General features: G+C 56.1%; 1 protein-coding gene across 1 annotated transcript in view; it reads right to left on the bottom strand.

The window, feature by feature from the left end:
• Positions 1–12,220, bottom strand: part of DNAH1 (dynein axonemal heavy chain 1) — a 79,029-nt gene that overhangs the window by 30,560 nt on the left and 36,249 nt on the right. The window contains exons 21-33 of the mRNA XM_052639227.1: positions 11,171–11,335; positions 10,136–10,257; positions 9,877–9,982; positions 9,120–9,299; positions 6,337–6,477; positions 5,555–5,718; positions 5,206–5,319; positions 4,258–4,446; positions 3,862–3,967; positions 3,044–3,157; positions 2,455–2,604; positions 592–678; positions 271–457 (exon numbers count right to left, since the gene is read on the bottom strand). Of these exons, the coding sequence (XP_052495187.1) occupies positions 271–457; positions 592–678; positions 2,455–2,604; positions 3,044–3,157; positions 3,862–3,967; positions 4,258–4,446; positions 5,206–5,319; positions 5,555–5,718; positions 6,337–6,477; positions 9,120–9,299; positions 9,877–9,982; positions 10,136–10,257; positions 11,171–11,335 (1,825 nt within the window). The remainder of the gene's footprint in view (positions 1–270; positions 458–591; positions 679–2,454; positions 2,605–3,043; positions 3,158–3,861; positions 3,968–4,257; positions 4,447–5,205; positions 5,320–5,554; positions 5,719–6,336; positions 6,478–9,119; positions 9,300–9,876; positions 9,983–10,135; positions 10,258–11,170; positions 11,336–12,220) is intronic.

The raw sequence follows: 12,220 nt of genomic DNA, 5'->3' as shown, positions 1-12,220 counted from the left end.
AACACTCAGGCATGCTAGAGAATGGACGAGTTTGAGGTAAAACCCCACACCTCTGGTGTCAGAAGTGTTGAATGTGAGAGTGAAGGGGAAAGAGTTTTTCTTCAGCTCCCATCACTTGAAGGGTCCCAGTGGAGACAGGGGCAGAGAGCCTCAGCCCGCAGCATGCTTGGCCAGGCATGAGAGACCCTGAGGCTGGACTACAAGCCTGGCATAGCCAGACCTAGCCATCTTCTGGTGCCCACAGGACTGCGGGGCAGGGCCAGGGCTCACCATCCACGTCCTTCAGGTTGCTCTTCTCGCAGGCCTGGCGGATGGCCTTGTCCAGGATGCCGTAGTCAGCCTCCTCCTCCTTGATGGTGGGGAACAGGTCAGACACGATCCCAGAGAAGAGCTTGAGGTCCTCCTGCAGGAACTTGGGCACATTCACGTCTCGGATGGCCCGGAGGCAAATCAGCTCCTGCAGCAGAGGCCCAGGTCAGATGACCCTTGACCCTCAAGCTGCTCCGGAGCCCCCCTGGACGGCCCAACCCCCCAGACCCCTGCCACCAGAGCTCCCTGGAGCCCTTGGGCACCTCTTTGAATGGAGCTCACCTCGTCCATGCTGGGGTTTTCTCGCTTAAGGTTCCCGGCAGCTGAGATCACAGTCTTCACGGCTCTCATCCCGAAGTCATAGTGGTCCTGTCACCACCAAAAAGAGGAGGGGCGGTGGGCACTGTCCCTCTTGAGGCTTCTGGGGAGCACTCAGCCTCCCACCTGACACCTGGCCGGGCCTCATCGCCCAGCTCGTGGCTGATGTTGCTCCCCCTGCAGGCTGTCAGCACCCGCTCACACACCCCAGCCCGGGCTGCACACTGCGCTTCGCGTTCCTCTGCCGTCTCTCCTCCACTGCCCCAGTCGTGTGCTCCCGTTACCAGAGACAGCACCCTGCCTGCCTCCTGGACCCTGGGGGTGAGGCGTCAGCACCCTGCCTGCCTCCTGGACCCTGGGGGTGAGGTGTCAGCACCCTGCCTGCCTCCTGGACCCTGGGGGTGAGGCGTCAGCACCCTGCCTGCCTCCTGGACCCTGGGGGTGAGGCGTCAGCACCCTGCCTGCCTCCTGGACCCTGGGGGTGAGGTGTCAGCACCCTGCCTGCCTCCTGGACCCTGGGGGTGAGGCGTCAGCACCCTGCCTGCCTCCTGGACCCTGGGGGTGAGGCGTCAGCACCCTGCCTGCCTCCTGGACCCTGGGGGTGAGGCGTCTGCCTTGGTCACGGCTCATCCCTGCGGGCCCACTCAGCACAGTGCCAAGGGCAGGGAGGCACTCAGGTTTTATTTACATTGAGAATGAAGGAGCTTCCCATCTCTGCCACAAGAAGACTGGCCTCGATGGCCTTTGCGCTTCCTTTTAACACACATCACCTCTCTCCAGACCCACCCTCTTGACCATGCTACCATGGCTTTTCCCACGGTTGCTGCTGGGTCCATCTCTCTCCATTATAGAGCAGGTGTGATAGAAATATCAAGCTCATCATTTTGTCCCATGGTGTCAGACCATGAGGCTACATACACGTGGGCCCAACCCACAGACCAGCATGTTTCCCAGAAATCTTGGGCTTGGAGCTGGATGCAGAGACTGGGCTTGGCTTCAGGTCTTCAGCACTAGGGAAGGGGTGAGCGCTTTCCAGAACCATGTGGGGGATAATGGCTCTGTTACTGGGGATTGGTGGGGGCATTTTTGAAAGCAGATGGTTAGAAAGAAGGGTGTGTGGAGGTGCTGACACCATGACGCACTCCGTGGGGAGCTGCTCTTTTTCCTAGTAATAGATTGCTCTTCTAGCCCATGGTTTTTGGTAGGCCCCACCGGGCCAAAGGCAAGTATAGTCTCCCAAGCCACAGGGATGGCTGTTCATGCTTGAATAGGTCATCTAGAGAGGGCCCATGAGGGTGACAACAGGGACTTATTTCTGGGACCATTAAGAAACTAAGCTGGCAGCATCTAAGCCCAGGGTTGGGACTCATCTCTGCTACTGTAAAGGGGCAGCCTGCCTGAGACTGGAGCCCAGACGGAAAGCTCATCCACTAGCGCCGGTGCCTGAACCAGTAGCATCAACCCCTAGACGCAGGCCCAGCTCACCGAGGGGCAAGTCCTCGTGCTGGGAGGCTCCAGGGGAGATGAGACTGGCTGTCCTCCTCTGGTACCACGCAACCTAGGTGCTCCTGTTCCCCAGCCTTGGTTGTGTGGCGCTTGGGCTCTTACTGGCCAACCCTCCCTTGTACCTGCACTAGCCCAAGTGGCCATCTGTTCCTGGATCCTGCTCCCCGCTCTCCTGCGCACACCAAGCCTGGCCAGGCTCCTGGCTGCTTTGGACCTCAGTGTCCTCAGCTGAGAGGTGGGGGTGTGATTCCTACCTCCGAGGGTTGCAGGGAGAAGACAGCGGCTCCCAGACCCTGGAACCTGCTCTGGGCAGGATCTCACCTGGGAACTGAGCTGCTCAGAGGACAGCTTGAAGGTGGTCGTGATCTTCTTGGCCAGCACATTGGCCTCGTTGAAGCCAAAGGAGTAGAGAGAAATCTCCGCAATCATGGCATAATCTGGAACCATCATGGCCACAGGCCGGAAGAGTGCCTGGGGCACAGGGTACTGCGTGAACAGAGAGGCCGACCTCCCCTCCCAGAGCATCAGCCACTTTCTGGACTGTCTGGTCCTCAGAAGGCGGCTCCACTGCCCTCCTCCCCTGCCAGCACTTGGATCCTCCCTCCACGGTGCCTGCCATAGCTGAGGCTTGTACTCCCCTATGGGTGGATCCCTCTGGCCATTAGAACCAGTTCTCTGTGTTGACTTGAACCTGCCCTTGCCTTCTCCCAGGCCCTGAGGACAAGCCTGGCCCTTCCTCTCCATGGCTGGGGGACCCCTGGCAGGAGGGCTGCCATGGGGCAGCACAGTCCCTCATGTCCAGCAGCTGTGTCCCTGCATAAGCGTGTGAGCATCTCCGAGCCCAGGCCACAGCTCCGGTGTTTCCCAGTGCCCTGAGCAGCCTTCCAGACCATCCCAGGCCTGAACTCACCTTCAGGTTATCAGGCAGCTCGGTGCGGCCAGCGTATCCCGGATTCATGGTAATAAACACAGCGCAAGACGGCACGAGAGGGATCTCGACACCTTCAAACATGAAGCGCTCCACCTGCAGGGTGGGGAGGGGTTGGCACACCTGTCCCATGCCCTGGATGGTACCCTCATCCCACTGATGGTCCTGGCTATAACGGGTCAGCCTGGACTGACCCTTGACCATGGATTGGCTCTTCTCCCAGGATCTGGCCTAAGACCTCTGGTCCCAGTGGCCACCTCTGGCCTCCCAGGTCCCAGCTCCCTGCAGTCTTTACACATCTACTTCCACCCCCATTTCCTGACACTGATTCTCCCTAGACCTGGGCAAGCTCAGCCCTGACTAAAACCCAGGGCCCTACTGGGGTTGGGGCACCTGCCAGTCTCCCAGTTCTTGTACCCAGGAGAAGACCTCTGGCCAGCCTGAACAAAACTAGAAGAAGGACAAACGGCTAGGGCTTTCCATGAGCATCAGGTGTGGGGAGGGATCGCTTTGTCCATTGCAGCTTGTCCTGGGAGCTGTACCCAGGGTGGGATAAGGATATGGGGCTCCCTGGCTGGCTACAAAAGTCCCCTCACAGACAGCTCTGCTAGGTGGTTGGGGGAGTGCCCAGTTCCCTGTGAGATGAGAAAGGCTGGGCTCAGGGCAGCGGCCCCAACTCCTGGTTTCCCATCCCGCCAGTGCAGGGGGGTTGCAAGGCAGCATGGGCGGGGTGGGTACAGTTGAAGTGAAAAGGTGGTCGGTTACAGGAGACATGGAGGGAAGGCTCCCCCAGAGCTCACCCGCTGTTGCTGCGCCTTCTGGATGGTGGTGATCTGCTGGGCCACCACAGACAGCACCTCGATATCAATGCGATTGAACTCATCGAAGCAGGCCCAGGCGCCAGCACTGAGGGGAAAACATCGCGGGGGCATATGAGTTCAGAGCTCCCCCCGGCCCCGGCACCTCCAAGGGCCCCTGCTGGCTGCCGGGAGGTGACCACTGCTGCCTCTGTGGCCATCTCAGTCAGCTCAGCCACAGCCCCAGCAGCCATGCCCCTTCCCAGTGCTCCCAGGGGCTGGGCCTCGACTCCTGTCGTTCCGCCCCACCCCCCCAGCACCCCGCCAGGCTCCTCCTGGGGCAGGATCCCCGCAAGAGCGCGGCTTCCCGCCCTGTGCCACCTGCACACCCAGCCTCACCTGGCCAGGCCCTTGAAGAACTTGCCCATGGCCATGAAGTCGAGCTGGTCGGAGCAGTTGAACACAACGGTTTGGATGGCCAAGGCCTTGCCCAGGTCTTTTGTGGTCTCAGTTTTCCCTGTACCGGCCGGGCCAGCTGGGGCGCCCCCAAACTTGAGGTGCAGGGCTCCGGTCAGGGTCAGGTAGCACCTGAGGGGGTGAGAGGTGATGGGCACGGCCCTGTACCTCCTCAGGAGTCCCACAGACTCGAGAGAGCCGCACTGTCTGCCATCTCGGGCCCCGTGGAGGGGTGACTCCTGCCCCTCCGCATGCTGAGGGTGCCACGCACACCCAGCCCTGGCTGCAGGGAACAGGACTGGACCCCTCAGCCACCTGGTCAGTGTTCCCCACACCATGGCCCTGTAGTACTTGGCTCAGGGACCTGCCAGGATGGCTGGCCTGTGGTCACTGTTCCTTTTATTCCTCAAAACCCAGCTTGAGAATTCAGTTGCTACTAAATACAGGTAGCCAGAGGAAGCAACTGAGGGCTTTAGGAGAGAAGTATTCACTTTGTCAAGGGACTTGCCCCCCGTTTCTCTCAACATCAGCTGCTCTGTCATGGTGAAAGGAAGATCTGACTGATAAAACCTGTATAGCCTGCACCCACTTGATGCTTACTGAGCATCACACAGGTGCTAAGAGCTTTACACGGCAGCTCAAGAAACTCTCCTGGCTGCCCAGAGGAGGCTGCAGAGGAAACTGAGAACCTTGGGCTTGAGCCACCTGCCCAAGATCAGGAAGCCCATGACGAGCAAGAGGCAGTTAGAAAAACCCCAAAGCCAAGCTCCTGACGTTTGATTGTCTGGTTCATCATAGATGAATTGCACTGTGTGGGTCCTGGACTCCTGGGCCAGCCAGAGCTGGAGGGCCAGCCAGTGTGAGAGGGGGTATGGGCAGGGGGGCGCTCACCTGTCCGTGAGGGGTGTGATCACCAGCCTACCGCTGTTGCCCAGGTACTCGTAGCCATAGATGAACTCGGCATTCACAGCCCGGATGTACAGGTTGTTATTCATCCAGTAGTACCTGGCATTGAAGGGAGATGGGTCCCCAGGGCATATGGACCATGGGCCACTGGGCAGGGTATGTGGTTGAGGAGAGATGGTTCTTTGGGGTAAATGAGGGCATCGAGGCACACCCGGCTTCCCCCGGGCATCGAGGTCAGCTCCAGCCTCTTGCAGCTGACTCTCCACCCTGCCCTGCCCCTCCTGCTGCTGCTCTGGCCTGGGGATGGATGCGGCCGCACTGCCTGCCCCCTCACCTCAGCTGCGAGATCCACTCGAAGTCATGCACGCTGACCACGTTCTCCTGGACCAGCTTGTGCACCACATCCTTGGCATGGACCTCGATGACGATAAGTGCCGACAGCACAGCGCGCTGCATGCGGGACAGACTTCCCCGCACCAGCGCCACCAGGTCACTGAGCTGCAGGAGCCAGGGCACACCGTCAGGGGTGGGTGGGCCTGTGCTGCAGGCAGGCTTTCCCTGCCTTGCTCAGGGATGGGCTTCCGCCAGCAACAACCCCTCTCTTCTGGGGGCTTCTGATGGTCTGGGATGGGCAGGGTGCGGGGACCAGGCAGGGGAGGGTAGGCAGGGCATTGGTCACATGGGAAGTCGGGCAGGGATGTCAATCAAAATGGAGGGACACACAGGCATCCATGTCCCCACTGTGTACAGTGTCCAGGGTCAGCAAGGGGCCTGGCGAGGAGCTTGAGGAAGGAGTGTGGTGAGCAGCCAGTGCACAGGGCGGGGGTAGGCCGTGGGCCAGCCCAGGAGAGCTCCAGGTAGGAGGCTCCCACCCTGACCTTGGGGAGAGGGGCACCTGCCTGACCTCAGCACTCCCGTTAGAGACCCCCATCCCTCCCACTGGTGGCTGGTCATGAGACACTCGTTTCAGGGGTGTCTGACCCTCTACTCTTTGGCTCCAACCCCAGGCCCTCTTCTAGGATCAAGACATGACAAAGCTCCTGGAGGGACTGAGCTGCCTCAGGGTGTGGGGCGTTGGTGGGGAGTAGATGGTGACCATCCCACCTTGAGTCTCACCTGCCGGGCGAGCTGGGGGAACAGCTGGCTGCTGAGGTTGCCAGCCTCCAGGGCCTCTTCCACTTCTAAGGTCCAATAGGTCTGACACCCGGCGATGGTCACCTGGCCAGGCCAGTTCAGAACCCACTGAGTCCTGAGCATCTGGGAAGATAACACAGGTAAGGCTGACCCAGGCAGCTGCCAGTGCCGACCCTGCCGACTGTTTCTCCCCTAGAGGTCATCTGTGCTTCTGAGCTCAAAATTCCACCTCAAGAGCAGAGAAGACTTTAAAACTTTGGGCCTCTCAGGTTGGGCAGAGTCATCACTTCCTCTGCTGTAGAGATTTGCAAGTGGAGGGGTGGAAGCCCAGGATTGGGAAATGTATGCATCCCGGGTTCACATCCTGACTGCCACCTGTGAATCACAGGTCCTTTGGGAAGGAAACATCTCTCAGCTACTTTGTAGGATAAGGCTTAACCCTGAGGTTAAGGGGTTCAGCTCCACCACCTGCAGTCATGGGGGCCTGGCACACAGTGAGTGCTCGAAACATCACGACAGCAACTCATTGTGACTAGGAACCAGTCTCACTTTTACTAGGAACCAGTCTCACTTTTTGGGGGGTGTTTTCAGATTCCTCCCTCTGCTCCCAGACACACTCTGGCTGACTGAGAGCAACAGCAGTCAAGGCTGGAGTCTAAGGATGAGGCAGGTGCCAACTACAAACTGGCACTTGCCAAGAGCATCGCCAACGACTGAACAACAAAGGCGTTTGCCAGCTGAACCCTGTGCTGCTGCAGCTGCTGACCTTCAACCCCATGAGGGGGTTCAGGGTGGAGTGAGGCACTCTGGGCGCCAGGGAACCTGGTGGGACAAGTATTTAGACAGGAGGACATTTTCAGGAACAGATTTTATGATCCCAATCATTGCATCTCCTCATTATCTAGAAAAGCACTAAATCCCTTCATGATGACGACGGATCCTCGTGACCAGGAGAAAACCTCTTGCAAAGTAACCGCTTGACCACAGTCATCAAGACAGTACAGTACTGGCACAAAGACAGAAATATAGATCAATGGAACAAAATAGAAAGCCCAGAGATAAACCCACACACCTATGGACACCTTATCTTTGACAAAGGAGGCAAGAATATACAATGGAGAAAAGACAATCTCTTTAACAAGTGGTGCTGGGAAAACTGGTCAACCACTTGTAAAAGAATGAAACTAGAATACTTTCTAACACCACACACAAAAATAAACTCAAAATTGGCTAAAGATCTAAACATAAGACCAGAAACTATAAAACTCCTAGAGGAGAACATAGGCAAAACACTCTTTGACATAAATCACAGCAGGATCCTCTATGATCAACCTCCCAGAATATTGGAAATAAAAGCAAAAATAAACAAATGGGACCTAATTAAAATTAAAAGCTTCTGCACAACAAAGGAAACTATAAGCAAGGTGAAAAGACAGCCTTCAGAATGGGAGAAAATAATAGCAAACGAAGCAACGGACCAAGAATTAATCTCAAAAATATACAAGCAACTCCTGCAGCTCAATTCCAGAAAAATAAAAGACCCAGTCAAAAAGTGAGCCAAAGAACTAAACAGACATTTCTCCAAAGAAGACATACAGATGGCTAATCAAAACCACAATGAGATACCATTTCATGCCAGTCAGAATGGCTGCGATCCAAAAGTCTATAAGCAATAAATGCTGGAGAGGGTGTGGAGAAAAGGGAACCCTCTTACTCTGTTGGTGGGAATGCAAACTAGTACAGTCACTGTGGAGAACAGTGTGGAGATTCCTTAAAAAGCTGGAAATAGAACTGCCATATGACCCAGCAATCCCACTGCTGGGCATACACACAGAGGAAACCAGAATTGAAAGAGACACATGTACCCCAATGTTCATCACAGCACTGTTTATAATAGCCAGGACATGGAAGGAACCTAGATGTCCATCAGCAGACGAATGGATAAGAAAGCTGTGGTACATATACAAAATGGAGTATTTACTCAGCCATTAAAAAGAATACATTTGAATCAGTTCTAATGAGGTGGATGAAACTGGAGCCTATTATACAGAGTGAAGTAAGCCAGAAAGAAAAACACCAATACAGTATACTAACACATATACATGGAGTTTAGAAAGAAGGTAATGATGACCCTGTATGCGAGACAGCAAAAGAGACACAGATGTATTGAACAGTCTTTTGGACTCTGTGGGAGAGGGCGAGGGTGGGATGATTTGGGAGAATGGCACTGAAACATGTAAAATATCATATGTGAAACAAATCGCCAGTCCAGGTTTGATGCAGGATACAGGGTGCTCGGGGCTGGTGCACTGGGATGACCCAGAGGGAGGAGGGAAGGTGGGAGGGGGTTCAGGATGGGGAACACAGTCAATGTATGGCAAAACAAATACAATATTGTAAAGTAAAATAAATAAATTAATTAATTAAAAAAAAGTTAAGTACCAGTCAAACATGTGAAAAAAAAAAAAAAAAGTAAGTGCTTGATTGCATTAAGCTCCCACTTCATCAAAATCGTATATACTGACCTTCCCCCAGTGCCACTTTGGAGCAGTCTCTCAGAGCTATCTGAGGTGCTGCCTCCCGGGCTGCAGTCCTCATTTTGCCCCAAATAAAACTTAACTCACAACTCTCAAGTTGTGCACCATTTTTAGTCAACACAGGCAGGTAACCCAGCCCTCATGATGGAGCAGAAAGGCGCTGAGAACGGAGCCACTGGAAGGATGAGCAGGCTGGGAGGCTGCGCTGGGAGGGGTGGCATGGCTCACCGTGGGGTAAGCCTTGACGGCCCTCTCGATGATGTCCCGTACGCTGGCCTTCATGCTGTTTTCCACCTCCCGCAGCCAGTCCTCCACGTTGCTGGATGGGTAGATGGAGAAGGACAGCTGCACCTCCTCACCCTCTGCCGAGTACATATGTGTGATCTCCAGGTCCTCCTGAAACAGCAGCTGTGGGTGGGGGCACGGGGGAAGCAGTGAGAGTGGGGTGAACCTCAGTGTGTCCAGAGGCCCTGCCCACCAGAGCCCCAGCGTGGACCCCGCCTGTGTCCTCCACCTTCAGAAGGTGGCTCTCGCCTTTGGGAGAGAGCTCCCCTTGGCTGGACCTCCCCTGATTCTTCGTGGGCAGAACAGATCTGCCTGCTCCAGCTGTGGCCCCGCCCACTTGGGGAAGGAGGCTAAGTCTGCCCTGCGAGTGCTCCCCCATTCCGCCCCCCACAGGCCTGTGAGGCCTCCCTTGTAGATGAAGATGAGGACGAGGGGATTCAGAAGCCTCTGACCTCTTGGGTGTCTCAGCCTAGCCAGCACCTCAGTGGATTGCAGGGGAGCCAGGGCACCCCTGGATAAGCTGGGAGCAAGAGCTCCCCAACCCTGAGCCAAGGGAGCTGACCCTCCTCCCACAGGACCCAGGGATGTCTCTGAGGCCCTTGGATCTCATTCCCTCCTAAAAAGACTTGGGGTGAAAGAAGAGGTATCCTCCCTGGGATGATGGCCTCACGGCACCTGAGCCCTTGGCCCAGCTACTCACCTGGGCGATGTTCTCGAAGCACTTGCGCAGGTGGGGCTGCACGGCGGTAGGGTCCTTTGTCTGGGACAGGATCTCGAGCAGCTCGTCATCAGATAGGAAGTAGAATCTGCCAGGGAGATGGGATGAGGGCCGTCAGGCAGCCCTAGGTCCCAGCTGTCCCAGTACTACCGACATCCCTGCAGCCCACCCTGACAGGGTACTGGGCCCCAGCCTCGATGGCAGGCGGGAGCAGAGCAGGCGTGGGCCAGGCGTCCCCCACCTGGGGAAGGCGCTCCGCTTGGTCTCCAAGTACTCGCTGAGGCCTTTCTGCACCATGTCCAGCAGCTTGTTGCAGTCCCGCAGGCTGTCCAGCAGCCTCTGGTCAGAGCACACATTGATCACCTGCAATGGCCCAGGTCAAAGACAAAATGAAAGTGAGTGGGTCCGGCTGGGAGGCAGCAAGGTGGGCTCAGAGAAGGACCTATACGTGCTTCCTAGAGACTCTCAGTGAGCCTGGGAAGAGACAAGGGCAGGAAAACTGCCCTAAGCCAGGGGCTGCCTCTGTAATTCAAAAAGACACATGTACCTCAGTGTTCACTGTAGCACTATTTACAACAGCCTAGGTGGAGCCAGTGGTAAAGAACCCGCCTGCCAATGCAGGAGACATTAGAGACGTGAGTTCGATCCCTGGGTCAGGAAGAGGTTCTGGAGGAGAGGATGGCAACCCACTCCAGTATTACTGCCTGGAGTATCCCATGGACAAAGAACCCTGGTGGACCACAGTCCACGGGGTCACAAAGAGTCAGACGCGGCTGAAGCAACTTGTCACGGGGGCTGTCTCCATCACTTGTAAGCCCCACAGGAAAAAAGCCTATGATTAAAACTAGGAATTCTCTACTGGTCCAGGGGTTAACAATCTGCCTTGAAATGCAGGGGACACAGGTTCGATCCCTGGTCAGGGAACTAAGACCCCACATGCTGAGGGGCAACTAAGATCCAGTGCAACCAAATAAGTAAATGAATATTAAAAACAAACAAAAAAAACTGCAATTAACCAAAGCCAAGGAATTTGATTTGCTGCAGGACTTGTCAGGTCCTTTAAAAATACTAATGGGGACTGCAAATCTCCACGAGGAAAAACCATCAACTGCTGTGTTTCTGAGGCATGTCTCAAGACTGGGGAGCCCCCTCAGGGGGACAACGGCCAAGACCAAAGCCTTGGACTCGTCCTCCAGTCTTTCTTGCTCGGGGAGAGTTGAGCCCAGGAACCTCTTCAGTGCCCCAGCTGCCCTCCTCCATCCCCGTGTGAGCTCGCCTCCCGGTTCTCGTAGGCATTCTTCATGATCTTCCTCCAGATCCGCTCCATTGTCTGGTAGCGCTTGCTCTCCACCGGCAGCTGCCGGTTGATGTCCTCGGAGCTGAAGATGGGCTCCAGGTAGAGCCAAGCCCGCTGACAGTTCAGCCACTCCTCCAGCACCTCCTGGACAGGGCGTGGACTGTCAGGGCCTGCGGTCCAAGCTGGGTCCTGTCCCCCATGACCCAGGCATTTTATCCCAGTAGAGTTCTGGGCAGAGCACTGGAGACCAGAGCCTGCGCCCATGGGGGAATTTCTAGGTGGCCCTGTCAGTCACAGTACTCCAGGGAACAAAGAGGCTGCATGGATGCCTGCCTTCCAGGGAAACCCCAAGTCCCCCATAGGATGTCCAGGCCTCAACAGAGCCAGGGGAGCTGCTCTTCCTTCGAGAGAATCACACCTCAAGCAGCACACCACGAGGAAACAATAGAGAGCCCAGTGCATGGAAGCCCAAACTAGCCTTCTCTCCTGGGAGGACTCTGGGTCTATGGCCCCAGGATTCTTTGTGGTGTACTGGGATTTGAGCTTGAGATCCCCCAAAATACTCTCTAAAACATCTGTCCACAGGTGAGCCCTCTTCAAGTCACCTTCCCCTCTCGCCTCCACAATCCTCTTTCCGAATCTGTCTCTTGCCTTTCCCTATCAGTGCAAACACATTCATTTAGTCACGAGTTCATTCTCTTCCTCACGAGTTGTGTGCTGTGTCAGGCCCAGGTCAGGCCCATGTGCGCTCCAGAGGAAACAGAGGAGAGGGTGGTCGCTTGCCTTCGAGGAGCCCACCACCCTCTGAACAGCCAGTTATGCCTCTGAATTACTGAGGGGCCAGCACGTGTGATGGGCTCTGTAAGGGGCACTGACCAGAAGCCTCAGTGGGAACACCCCGCAGGCGGGGGATGGTGGGGGAGTCCATGAGGGCTGCCTGATGCTGATCCCTGGAGGAGATGGGACTCCAGGGAGAGACGACAGCAAAGGATGGAGACCCGGGGACAATGGTGATGACCTCAGGCCTCT

The sequence above is a fragment of the Budorcas taxicolor genome, chromosome 1, assembly GCF_023091745.1.
Source record: "Budorcas taxicolor isolate Tak-1 chromosome 1, Takin1.1, whole genome shotgun sequence".
Lineage (NCBI taxonomy): Eukaryota > Metazoa > Chordata > Mammalia > Artiodactyla > Bovidae > Budorcas > Budorcas taxicolor.
This window is presented reverse-complemented; position numbering and strand designations above follow the sequence as displayed.